We start from the raw sequence: 14,021 nt of genomic DNA, 5'->3' as shown, positions 1-14,021 counted from the left end.
GATTACTTCAGCTCTCTGCCTTCACATGAGCCTCCCGTCTCAGGTTCGGAGAATTATTTTTGTCCTTTCAGACCCTGACAGTTTAGAGACACTGCGGGCGTCCATCTGTTTCTGACCTGATGTCAATCTGTGTCACTGTGTACCTGCAGGGGTCAGAGCTGCCACCTGAACCAGCGCACACCCGCTGTCACCTGTATCCTCCGGGACCACACCCAGTCCTCCCAACCCTGCGCTGTGGCCAGCCCGAGGAGAGGCGCTCATCGGGTTTCTGATCCCTGCCATGGGCTCTTTACCTGCCTGGATATCATCCCTGCTCTGATATATTTAGACAGAGCTGTCAGCTCACCTGGAACCAGCTGAGGTGAAGAAGCAGAAGATCTGGCATCTTTTTTTTGTACATTTGTTTTTAAGGGATTTCAGGAACAGGACCCGTAAACAGATTTAAAGCTTTGGACATAAATAGAACAGGGTAAGATCTGTATTTCTGAGCCTCGCTGCAGCTTCTACAAACAAACATATCTTTTTTTTTTCCTCGCCTTTCTCCTACTAGTGCCCATTAACAGATATCTTTATGGTTTCTCACAGCTGTGTGCGTTATCATTAGGACTTATTATCAGCAATGTAATTTTCAGGCTAGTTTCGCAGATATGTTGGCTGGATTTAATAGCATTGCAAGCGAGGAGTAGACTTTGTACTGCTGTGTGTGTGTGGGACAGAGATAGAAAGTGTGGGATAATGAAAGAGAAATGCTATAATTCATCTTCTCCTTTTATTACAGATTAAAATGGGCTGCTTCACGTTTGTCAAATTGATGATGGTTTTGTTCAACTTGCTTATCTTTGTGAGTATGTTTCTACTTTGATTACATTCAGGGGGGGATTAGGAGGAGGAGGGGGGGGGCTGGGGAGGTGGTGTTTATGAAATCTTGTGAAGTAGAAACAAACAATATCTTCAACATAATGCCTGGAAAATCTGAGACGTTACATAAACAGATCACTGAGCCTGAAGACCTGAATGATGCTGCTTCTCCTCTATTTTCTCCCCACCGTAGCAATTTTCATCTCATTAACTTCAAAGGCTCTAATTTAGCCCACCTACATCCTGGGCTTAATGTGGATAACCGGCGCGGGCTGTGAAATGGAGGGAAACTTTGGCAGCGCTCAGCTGAATTTGCCTGCCGAGTCGGGCCCACCTGGGCTCCCGCTGTCGCAGATGAAGCTCTCAGCAGCCGTCATCACTTTCCTCCGTTTCTGCCTGAGCGCCGCCACTTGATAAATCTGGTGCGGCGGCTCTTAAAGTCACAGCGGCGCACTGATTATGATGTCTCTGTGAAACGTTAGCCAGCAGAGCAGAATGATGAGACCGTCCTCTGCAGCTCATCAAGACAAAGCCTTAATGGGACAGCTCAGACGCTGCAGCCACTGCAGTTCACAGGAGTGGCTCCTGACATCAGAGGAGTCTTCTTAGAAAACCACCTCTAGATAGTGGACTGGTTAATACGTTTTAACTGGTGGTGCATTGGCAGACCACAGGATGAGGGTTCCTGAAATGTGAGGTCGCTGCCATCAGTCTGCCTAACCCCCGGTTAATCCACATATGGGCAAAGATGGTGGGGCATGAGGCAGCTATCAATCTGTGCAGAGGCACAGCAGTAATGCCGTTTGTCCACCAAGCACCAATCTCCAGGGCCAAGACCTGAAGCTCATGCACAAGTTCCCCCAGCGGCCTCTGGGGGCTCCAACAGGGAGTCAGTCCTTACAGACCTCCAACTTTACAGCAGAAATTAACATGTTTACAGCCAGGCACTTAAAGGTAGGGTAGGAGATTTTGAAAAACTCAGTGAGAGTCAGCCAGATTTAAAGTAAACACACGCCCCTTTCTCTTGGAGCTCACCCCGAAGCCACGCCTCCAATCACATGGACGCGCATCACCTGAAGACGAGCTGCGGTCTGTGACTTCGGCCATCATGCACGTACCTCTCTGGTGCACAGAGCAGGAAGAGAGTGACAACCAGCCAATACTCCTACAGGGTCCACCCGGAGGATTGGCTGATGTTTTTATGTTTTATAGCTTCAGATGATTCATATTTTTCGTTTTAATGAGAAACTGCCGAACTAATCGGTTGCTATCGGATTGTAAAGAGAAGTTACACTAATTTAACAAAAAGTGCATCAGAGTGAAACCTCCTACCCGACCTTTAAATATTTTGGTATTTTGTGTCTATCATACAAGGGATTTTTTTTTCATTATAACAAAACATAAAATATTACATAATTATGGGCGTAATCACTGTGAGTTACAAGCAGGTGCTGACTGACAGCACGAGCTTCTTGAAAATTAGAAGTCTTTGCACTGTGTGCAGCTCCACAGTCGATCAGGACTTAATCAGACCGCCTGCTTCCAGTAATATGACCCATGAGGATGGGTTCTATACCCAGGTGACGTCTTCTTCTCTTTGCAGGAGTCTCAGACTAAATGAATTCCTTTGGGGTGGGATGGGCCCGTTCTCTGCTCAGATCACTCTCTGTCTTTCTACACCCCCCCTCCTCTCTCTCTGGAGGCCATGGCCTCCTCTTCTGCTGCCTGTTATTCATCCGCTGCCCTCTAACCCTCCACAGAGGAACTCGTTCAAAAACCTGATTTACTACCAGCCGTTTTTGCCATGTGGCTGTTCAGCTGACGGGGCATCCACCTGCAAATGGCACACCATCAAAGGGATGAGCTATCCGAAAAAAAAAAAGGACAGTGTGCCAGCTATAATTATACCTGCTAAGGGATGATGGTGGCAGACACAGAGTTAGAGGGGGAATACACTTGTCGCATCACATTTAGCTAACAGTGCCATGATGGCGCTGAAAAAAGACCCTGGAGTGAAAGGTGGAGGGGAGCAGAAAGGATGGAAGAGAGGGTAGAAATAGATAGAAAGACAAAAAAAAAGGAGCAGGAGATTTCTCCCACATGGGAGACATCAGTCTGACAGAAGACGAGCAGCAACGTGGAGGAGGGAGAGGAAGAGGGGGGCCTCCAGCCTGATGGAGCCTGACAGGTTATATCAGGCTTCAAACATGGTAGGAAGAAGAAATCACTCAGTTAGGGGGGGGGGGATCACAGCGATGGGGCGGGGGTGATGGGGGTCAGAGGTGGAGAGATGAAGGAGGAGACATAATGGCAACGAGATCAGCTGATTTGGAGGCCATAATGTGAAACATGTGACATAGATGTGATTTTGTTAGGGGCCAGCTCTGCAGGATCTGAATGAAAAAAGGTTATTACCTCAGCTTAATAAAGGCTCGCTCTACAGATTCAACTAATAACAGACAAAAAGCAGACTGCAGGGAGGGACACTGGCTGGTTTCTGACTGCTGTTTAGCTATTTTATTTAGTGTTCTCAGTCATGTCATAATTAGCACTCTACTGCTCTCTTTAAACAAATGTATGCAGCATTTTACACTCAGAGTTTAACACTAAAAGCCCCCCAGCATCCCTCCTTATAGTGACTTTTAATCTGATACTTGACGGACAGCAGAAGCAACCAGAGACTAAAGGCTTGAAGCCTATATACTGAAGCTCCGGTGCTCATCTCTCTGGAGCGGCAGAGTCAGGTTTCTTTCTTGAGAGTGAGTCTCTGAATAATAATCACTTCAACAAGACGTTTTTAAAAATGGCAGCACAGGAGCACCTGGTCTGGAACAGCGGAAATATGTTGCCACCACTACCATCACAGTGCTTGTGGTCTGCGTCGCCTCAACGTGTAGTGACAGATTTTTGGAGGTGAGCATCAAGTCCATGCTGCTTCAGTCCATCAGTCCATCCTGTGTAGCATCAGTGAAGGTGGTGAAGGAAACAAGTCATTTTGCTGCGACAGGCAAAAAGGAGCAAAAGTGCTGCCTCGGCCTTGGTACATGATAGGAAGCCCGAGGCAGCGCCGCTCTCAGCCTCACAAAGGAAATCCTCCAGTCTGAATGGGTATTGAGGTGTCAGGGTGTCACTAGTAAGAAGAATGGGGATGTAAGAAGGTATCTCATCTCTAGAACCTATTCCCCCTCAAGAGCAGTTGACTTGACTCCGTCTGGATGACTGCCAGGCAAACAAATGACTGACGGTCCACGTGCTGTTGTACAGTGTGGGATTACACCTCACAGGAGGCTGACTGGCCGATGTGCCATCTTCAGAAATGCCTTTGATATTTGCATGTATGTCCATCCGTCATGTTCTCCTGGTTCTTCCTGCAGCTGGGTGGCCTGACCCTGCTGGCCATGGGCATCTGGGTGAGCGTGGACGGGGGATCCTTCCTGCGCCTCCTGGGGCCGTTCTCCAATCAGGGCATGCAGTTTGTCAACGTGGGCTTTTTCTGCATCGCCATCGGGGCAGCGCTGGTGCTGCTGGGCCTCCTGGGCTGCTGCGGGGCCCACAAGGAAAGCAAGTGTCTGCTCCTCGTGGTAAGTGTTCCAGAGCAGCTTCAGACTGGGGGGCTGTCTCATTTTGGCTTCTGTATGTGCATCAAGGATGTTCCAGGATCTTTTGGACACATGTGTTTGCATGCTTGCTTCACTGCATATTCATGCACTGTAGTTTGGAACTTGCTTGGCCTGATGTCCACCTCCAAAGAAATACAACTACACATCACAGCAAAAACTGTGTCTGGTCTGCCTGGGATCATTTCCTCTGAATTCTCAGCTGCTAAAATAAGACATGAATAACAAAAAGCTGGTGTCATGTCACTGGATAAAGATGCTGCATTAGAAGCTAGGAGGGCTCCAATGGACCTTCGCTAGGAGTCGTGAAGTGCTTCATGACTGTTGCAGCATCACTTCCATCTCATCTTCCACCCATGGGTGGGGTTAGACATTAAACCAGCTGCTTACCGTGAAGTGTTAAAAAACATATACTACATTATGGAACTATAAATTCAATATCAACAAAACAACAACGTCAAAATGCTGTGACTGTTTCACGTTAGACTGGGTTATATTCCTCCAGTTTCAGTTGTCGCCATCTTAAGTACACAAACTAAAAGAAAAACTCCACAAACCAGCATGAAGACGTCACCGCTTCAGAGGGACTGAGACTCAGCAGAGCTCTACACTGTAAATGCTCAGTATGGTGGAAGGTGTCTTCTCTGTGCTGTGGCCTTGACTACAAAGCAAAGCAGTGGAACACTGAAGAGACGGGTGAAGTTTACCCATCTCTTCTCAGGAGCTGGCAGAAACCAAAGTTAGAGCTCATGAACCAGGCAGTAAAACCTGTAGTGAGACAGTCTGCTGTTGTGTATTTATTGCTTTTTGACGGAGGACCTCACACATTGGTTTTACATTATCATGTAAAACCATCGCTGTGTGTTCATGAGGGGCTTTTACACCCAGCTCACCCAACCTTCCATTCACACCCAGCCCATCAGCATCACAGCTAATATCCACATCCAACCACCCTGCCTCATCCATATCAGCAGCAGCAGCAGCAGCACGGTGTACATTATTACACCTATTAATGAAGCTAACTACCTCTTAGTCCACTGCGGTGAGTGTAATGAGGAGCGCAGGCAGCACGTACAGCCTCCATCATGTCCAGGTCTCCCATCGAGTTGAAGGATGATGGTGGAGCGGCGCAAGGAGCGGCTGTAATGGACTGAATAAAAACAACAGACGAGCCAATGCGACAGATCAAACTGGTCATGTGTCCTCTGTGTGTCGAGCTTTATTGGCAGGCTGTGATTGTTACAGTAGCTGCTCCTGATGAGGTTATTTTGATTACATATACATTCTTAAAACGTTGACCTCTGCCCCTCTTCTCCCCCCCTCTGCAGTTCTTCTCCATCATCCTCATCATCTTTATCGCTGAAGTGGCAGCTGGAGTCGTAGCTTTGGCCTACTCCTCATTTGTAAGTTTCACTGCATGTCCTCCATCCTCCTCCTCCTCTGTCTCTTAATTCCTCTCGCCCCTCTCCGTCTTTCACCCTCTCACCTCCTCGTCCCACTCACTGGATTTTATCTCCATGTAAATTCTCCATCACAGCACTGAGCTATCATTGAATTACTGGCTTTATGTCCGCCTCACTACATTTGGCTACTTAATGACTCTGGGATAGCCCGGGGCCGCGTGCGCTGTCTCTCACTTTGAGCAATTTATTACTCTGGAATATTGAAGCTAAAGCATTTTATATGCAAAACAGCCTATTTACATATGTGCCCCCCCACTCCCTCTCTCTCTGTCTCACACACACACACACACACACGCTCCATTTCCATTTAGTGCCACATATAATAATTACAAGGATTTCAAATGAGCTATGTAAAAGCAGGTTAGTGAGGACTGCTGTCCTAATGAAGAAAATAGAAAGTGGAGTTTATTTATCCAGTTATCCAGTCAGAGGGTGTATCTGAGGCCCCTATGAGCAGGGCGGTAATCTAACACTGCCCATCTGCAGGGAGGCGAGGATGAACGCGGCAGAATGTTGAGCATCTGTAAGAAGCACAAAACAAAAAAATCTCCTCTAGTGTGACTGCTGCTTCTTAAAAGCAACAATGGAAGAGGCACAAGGCTTTATAATGCACAACCACAGGGGTCCAACTGTGCCACAACCAAATGAGGCATTGTGGTTTCTATGCTGGCTGAAAGAACTCAACGCAACTTAAGCAAACAGATAAAACACCAACAATACGAGCAGCAAATCCAACAAAACACAACCTGTGACACACAGGAAGCATCTCTGTCTGCACGACTCTGTCTGCTTCTGAATATGTCCTACATTATAAAGGTTTCTTAATATTAACCTCTGAAATAATGATTGCTATTCAATGATGATGTATTTTTGGAGCCAAACCAAGAACTTAGCATCTCCTGTGGTCCCTCCAAAAACAGCCAATCAGATTCCTCCACTGTCCTTTTGATTATTACACTAAGCAAATGAAGTTTATGATCCTCACAGGTGTAGGTCAGCAGGACCACCTTCACTAATGAACAGCACTTTATGATGTTTGAAGCCTGAATATGATCACCAGAAGCTAAACGCTGATGCTACGCTATAAAGCAGCTACAGCACGTTCACATGACTACACCATCAGCACCACCAGGTTCACCGCTGGGGACAGGAAGTGCTAACTTGCTAACATTCAACATACACACTGAGGGGACAGGAAGTGCTAACATGCTAACATTCAACATACACACTGAGGGGACAGGAAGTGCTAACTTATTTGAGTGATAAACATGGTGACTGAAGACTTGGATTGCTAGCTTTCTGCCGAAACAATTCTCTGCTTCATCCTGCACTGAATACCTGTGGATGACATCACAGGAAGCTTGATCTACCTTTATCTACAGTCCATGTTGGCATCATATTGATATTTATAACTAATATAACTGCTTCATGTTGTGAAGACAAACGTTAATAAAGGTCTCAGCAGCAGCATCTTTTGCAGCACATGTACGTTCCCTGTGTGCTGATACAGTGTATTATGACCTTATTCACTGTGGCAGCTCGCACACAAAACAAGAAGCTATTGACGAGTGTGTGTCTGTGTGTCCTTGGAGGCTGAGCTGAGCGTGCTGCTGCTGCTGAAATGAATCTCTCACATGTCATTTACAAAGACTGAGCTAACCAAAACGAGCCACATAAACAGCATCTGGCAGGAGGTGAATCAAGAGAGAGGGGGAGAGAGAGGGGGAGAGAGAGGGAGGGAGAGGTGCTGGCTGTTGTCTGAAGCCCCGTGAAATGTAGGACATAATTCATAGATGTGTTTTCCTTAAAGAGATCATAGATATGCTTTAGAGGCAATTTAACGCACTGTTTGTTAGCTATAGCATCCTGTTCATTACAAACACAAAGAGCGTCCTCAGCTCCATCACAGACCCGAGCTGTCCGTCTCCAACTTTTGATAAGACACAGTAAACACAAAAGCATTGGAATAATGAATATGGGCCATATACATCTAATATGCATATATATAGCAGCCTGTGTCAATAAGTAAGAGACAGGGGTGTGGACAATGAAAGCCGAGCATAAATAAAGCCTTGATCTCTTCTGTTCGACTTATCTGCAGCATAAATCTGCCGCGTGGCCGCCGGGTCTCTGCAGCTCATCTAACCGAAGAGCCAATAACTTTCAGGTGGACGGAATAACGGAGATTTAATAAGCAATCCCAGCCGGCATTATGAGAGGCCGTCAGTGGTCATGGCTGGTCCTCCTCTGCAAAGTGATTCAGAAGTGACCACGGCGGGAGATTTATTACAGCAGCTTACATGAACTTCACAGTAGGATTAATGAAATGTATGTAATGTGCTGTTCAATGAAATACACCAACAGCTGTTTGCACTAAAGGAGTCAGAAACACAAGCCAACACAGGTGGCGTTAAAGTCTCATCAATAAAAGGAAAGATTAGTTCATAATGTCAGATCATAAACCTCCTCTGCATGAATCAATATGTTTTATAACCAATGGAAAACAAAAGACAGACACTAATCCAACCACAATGATCATCTTACGTCTCTACAGACACCGTGGTGTCCAAAACATCCTGTAGACCAGCGAGGACATTATGGAGGCTGGCTATGTCCCATATCGACACACAGTGTGGCCACCATGTTGTAGTGCTGCACGAATATCCACGTCTATTAATTAATGCCTATAGAGTGGACTCAATGCATCCCACAATGCATCATTAAAAGCAGTGTACAGCCGATGGCAGCATGAGCTTGAGGTCTCCGGCCACATCTATACGTGTTCGTGGGGGCAGGACTCATCGAAGGGTTTCCCTTTTTAACCTCTAACCTGAACCAGTAGATCTTGATGTCTAACCACAGCTGCGAGCATAAAACCAAACGTAACAGCAAGTGAAAACAAAACAAGCTGCGCTGTCAGGGGGTGTGAACCCCGCACTCTTCCCTGCCCTCGAAATTGACATGCGCTGTTCAAACTACCGTAGCTCTGGTTACGTTCACACTATAAAAAAAATCTCAACGGATTCTGAAAGCTGAGAAACGGCTCTTTCAAACGTTATTATTCCATTCATTACGGTAATGACCACAGAGCGTGTTTATAAAGAGAAATTTGATGAAAATTCAAATCTGTTTTTTTACTTTTCTTGTACACAACAACACACTGTCAACAACACAACAACAACACACTGTTCTGAGCATTTATAACATAATAACAAATATGTGGCAGCTTTTCATCTGTCAAGAAAAACAGGTAAAATAATTAATACAAAGAATGTTTTCTGACAGAATCCTAAAAAAATGAAGGCGAACTGTTTTTAATGTAATTAAAATAAATGTAAATAATAATGTAATAATAATGTAATGTAAATAAATAGTAGTGAAAGGGTTAAAGTCCCCTACAGCAAACCTCCTGTAGTGAGTGGGCAGGAGTGAATATGGGTGATTTCAGGCCACTGGGTGTGAATCCTGAGGGGCCTAAACGAAGTCACGAGTTCGTAAACGTTTCTCTCGTTTGCTGAACGTCGTCTTTACCTCAAAAAGTTCAAAAGAAAATCCTCGGACAGAGAGATCCTCTGTTGATGCCACAAAAAACAGGATCATGTGTCCTGATAGATTTTATATGCCCTTATTTATTTGACCACAGGGGGGCGCACAGCTAGGTGAACACCAGTCGTTTAAATTAAAAAAACCTGAGCGCCACTCTCCCTGTGAAAATCTGTCATGCTGTGTGTGAGATGATTTTTATTTAAAGAGGTGTCTTCAGTTATATACTGTTGTTCATACGGATTAACATTTTCCTACTAAGAACAATAAGCAATTAGCAGCGCTGCGGTAAGAGATATCGATACTTATTTCAAAAACAGCAGCAGTCTTTAAAGCAACAAGAGATCAATACGACATGAAGCTGAAGATTTCTATCATGTGTGTAAAATGTGTGCACGTCGCTGTACAGTGATAGATGTGTTATCGCCTCCTGCTTCACTGAGCTGTGTGTTACCGCAGTCTTTGTCCTGCCTCTGAGTGTGTGTGTGTGTGTGTGTTTACCGGGATGTGGCGAGGCGGAGGGCCGAGTGACAGTGATGAATTAGCCACCTGGTAATAACCCTTTCTGATCTTAGCCGCTCTCTCAGCTTCTTGGGGGGGCACTTTTAATTGTGGCATGTATCCCAGCATCCCCTTGGGCATCTCTCACGTCTGCCTCCCATCACTTGTACACATGCTCTCTCACACACACACTCTCTCTCTCTCCTCATCACACGGGTCTTTGTGTGACTGTATGTGATGGGATTATTAATCAAAACAGAAAAAACAGACTGCAGCGAGGAGGCGGGGGCAGGACGGAGACTAAACTGTGCCTGTGAAGGAATTCACAACAAAAGAGTCTCCCTGCCATGGAGCCTAACCTGCTTTTTGTGCACTTTGGATAAACATGAGTATCAGACAGAATGTGTCCTGGCCGCAGCCATCAGGAGCATCAATATATATGTAAATGTCCCAAAGTTTACGACCATAGAAGGGAGACCCGGGCAGAGAATAATGGCTCGGCCATTTCTTGATTTATTTTCATTTTTTGCAGGGGCCGAGCTGGGGGCTGTTTATTTCCCAGGTGCTTTGTGTGAGAGAAGATTTATTTAATTTCTGATGAATAGGCGACTCCCACAGAATTACCTCTGAAATCGGCTGCACTGTTGTATTTTGTGGTGTGTCCGCGTGGACGCGTGTGGGACTCTGACAGTGGAAGCGCTGCAGTCCTTTTATACCCGTCCACAGGAGGACATTTACATATAAAGGCCTCCTCTCATCTACATAATGAACCCTCAGAGACGGAGCTAGGTGTGTCAGGGACATTTTGTGGACAGTTGGGATAACAAATCTGGACAAATGAGAAATTCTTGATGACAGATTTAGACGGACTGTTGGAAAATTATGATTTTTTTTTAGATGAATTAATGAACACTGGTGTAAAATATTTGCACTATGGAAAGTGACTTTTTGTGAGAGACAACTAGGACATGGAGGACATGGAGGAGGACATTTTGGAAATATGTTTTGAAAACTGGGACATCTTATTAACCCATTATTGCCTAGTGTGTGTTACAAACACAGTGATGGAAGTTCTCTAAATTTGGTACAAACTGAAGGATGAACTTAAACTTGGGGTCAAAGGTCACCGTGGTTAACACATTTATATGTTAATAATCAGACAAACCGTTAACATGCACAATGACTCTTTAAGTCAGAATTTCTTTGATAGTGCTATGGAAAAAAAATCATTATTATAACTCTCTTTAATTGTTTCATATGAGTGGACAGACATAGATGAACTCCAACCTCACTGTTTAAGGAAGGTGATAACTCTAGTCGTAGGTAAAAGACCAAACAAGAGTAACTCACAAAAGTAAAGCTATTCAAATATTTATGTAATGTAACTTGGACATTTAAGTAAGTACAGTCTGTTTAAACAACAAAATCTGGGAAAAACTGCTCTTAGTGTGTCGCCTGACTGTGTGTATCAACAGATAAACAACTTATTATAGAATAGAATAGAATAGAATAGAATAGAATAGAATAGAATAGAAATACTTTATCATCCTAAGCTGGGAAATTTTTACATTTTACATTTAGAGTGACACTCACACACACTTTAACTCGTAACAACAAGGACCCGTCACCCTCAGTCTACACTCCTTTTCCTCATTTTTCAGCTGTCTAATGTTCACTCAGACTATAACAAGCTTAGCATAGCTCCATATTATAGTTAGCTGCAGGCTAACTCCATAGCTTCAAGCATCCTGTGTGTTCCTACCAACCATTCACACAGTGTGTGTGTGTGTGTGTGTGTGTGTGTGTGTGTTTTCTGCAGGCCGAGGGGATCCTCAGAGCGTGGGCTACACCTGCTTTACAGAACGATTTTGGCAGAGACCCCGTGGTCACAAAGATCTGGAACACCACCATGACAGAGGTACAACACATCTGCAGCCCTGCACATGCATACTGTTTGTGTGTGTGTGTCTCCACACATAACACCTGTCCCCTGTCCACAAATCATTTTCCCCAATCGTCTTCTGGTTTGTCCAGATGGGACGAAATGTTCCTTTTGGAGATTTTTCTCCTTGTCCGTGCCATCATGTGCTGTGAAGACCAGACTTTTTAAACATATAACGGGAACTGAACGTCACCTGAACGTCACTTCTGAGCAGACAGACCCTAGTTTTCGGCCTTGAAATTCACTTGCACAGACTTCTGCACCTCACAGACTTGGCTAGTTTTTTTCTGAATAAACAAATACCCACACAGAGCATCCTTTGTTTATTACAAAATACTAAGAACAAAAACTGAACTTCAACACATATTAATGTTTTTATAACAGCGCTCTGCTCAGTCCTTGACCAAAGTGCATCAAACTCGGAACAAACTGTGGATAAAGTGCAGCGTGAACGTCGACATGCGTCTGTTTTTGTTTAGTTCCACTCATCTCACAGAAGCTTCGGCTGAAGTGGCTCTGGGAATTTTCATCTCTGTGCTCACGGATGTCATGCTAACAATAGCTGGGTTTACACAAAGCATGAAAAACGTTCAGTTTGTCTGCAGCCAAACAACTTCCTCTGGTTTTGTTTGCTACTTTCAGGCAGATGGAATTCAGTTTGGAGCGGTCAGAGGTCACCTGCATTTGTAAACTTCCCAGCACAACAGGGTCATGGCTACCTCATGAATGCAGCACAGAACTGATTGTTTATGAAAACAGGAAAATATATTTTAAAGCGTTCTTAACTTACAGGAATGCAGCATTATTTATTATCAGCATCACTCTACATCTCCTTCTCACAGCTCAAATGCTGTGGATTCTCCAACCACACCGACTTTGTGGGCTCCGAGTTCGAGAAGGAAAACGGAGGAAGCCTGCCGCCCAGCTGCTGCTGGACCAACATCGCCCCCTGCAGCGTGGCGGAGGCTGCGCGCAGCGCTGTACAGGTGACAAAAACATACGAAATGACCGTGTGAATGTCATTTAAAAACCCACACGTCCAACTAACAGTGTGGTCCGCAGGGCTGTTTCCAACACATCCTGGAGACCCTGAAGGAGCACGCCAACATCGTGGGAGGCATCGCAGCAGGAATCGGAGTCGTGGAGGTAAAAACACGCACTCCTCTGTTTTCCCATTAACCGGGACACAAGTGTTTGGAACAGGTCTGATGCTGAGCGGGAAGTCTTTGTGTTCCTCCAGATTGCTGCCATGATTGTGTCCATGTACCTGTACTGTCACCTGGACAGCAGACTCAGCTGAGGGCCCAGACAACACAACGTTGATGTTTTTAAATCAACGCGACTTCAGACCATCTTGTTGCTCTGGTACATTTCTTTCTTTGTAGTTTTTGCAGGAAAATCTTAAAAGTCAAGATGACATCACGTCTATGATGCTAAATCTATCTTTTACACACTTTTACATAAAGGTTGTTAATATAAATGCCAATAAAACATTTCAAATGTTGATGACTTGAAGCTCACTCTTTTGGTTTTAGGGCTTATTTTCAGCAGTCAAGAGAAAATGAAATCTCTACTGAATTATCTGTTAGGACAACATAGTGATGGTGCTCGGAAATATGTTCACTGACCTCCAACCTCCCATGCAAGATATATGCACAGAAAGCAGAAATCAAAGGCAGACACAAAGATACTAAAGCGGCACAAATATGAGGCAACCAGGAGAGGCAGGACAAACAGGACTGCAACATATGCACAAACAGTGGCCACTAATGACCACTGAGGCATGCAAACTCATCACAAAGCCACTTAATGCAGATAAACAAACAGGAAACAGCCACAACACATGAGAGATGAAATGTTGAATTCCATGTAGCAGCACCAGCATCTGTTCAAAAGTGAACATCAACCAACTGAAACCACCACGACTGTAAAGGAAACACAGAAATATTCTCTGATATTCTGTATTGTCCCCTCACAACACAAGCAAACATACAAAGGAGCACCATGGAGCACAAAAACACAAAAACAGGGGACCTCAAAAAGTAAAGATGAGAAAAAGGCGCCACAGACGCACAGACAGGCAGCTGACCGTAAAAC

At 44.9% G+C, this 14,021-nt stretch overlaps 1 protein-coding gene across 1 annotated transcript; it reads left to right on the top strand.

The window, feature by feature from the left end:
- Positions 1–341: 341 nt before the first annotated feature.
- On the top strand, positions 342–13,224 carry tspan1 (tetraspanin 1). The gene is made up of 8 exons (XM_028404479.1): positions 342–469; positions 779–841; positions 4,233–4,439; positions 5,804–5,878; positions 11,802–11,900; positions 12,767–12,910; positions 12,987–13,070; positions 13,165–13,224. Exons 2-8 carry the CDS (start codon positions 785–787, stop codon positions 13,222–13,224), a joined length of 726 nt encoding a protein of 241 aa, XP_028260280.1. The 5' UTR covers positions 342–469; positions 779–784.
- Positions 13,225–14,021: the final 797 nt, after the last annotated feature.

This window comes from Parambassis ranga, chromosome 4 (genome assembly GCF_900634625.1).
Source record: "Parambassis ranga chromosome 4, fParRan2.1, whole genome shotgun sequence".
Classification (NCBI taxonomy): Eukaryota; Metazoa; Chordata; class Actinopteri; family Ambassidae; genus Parambassis; species Parambassis ranga.
Note: the sequence above shows the minus strand (reverse complement) of the source record. Positions and strands in the feature narration are given on the sequence as shown.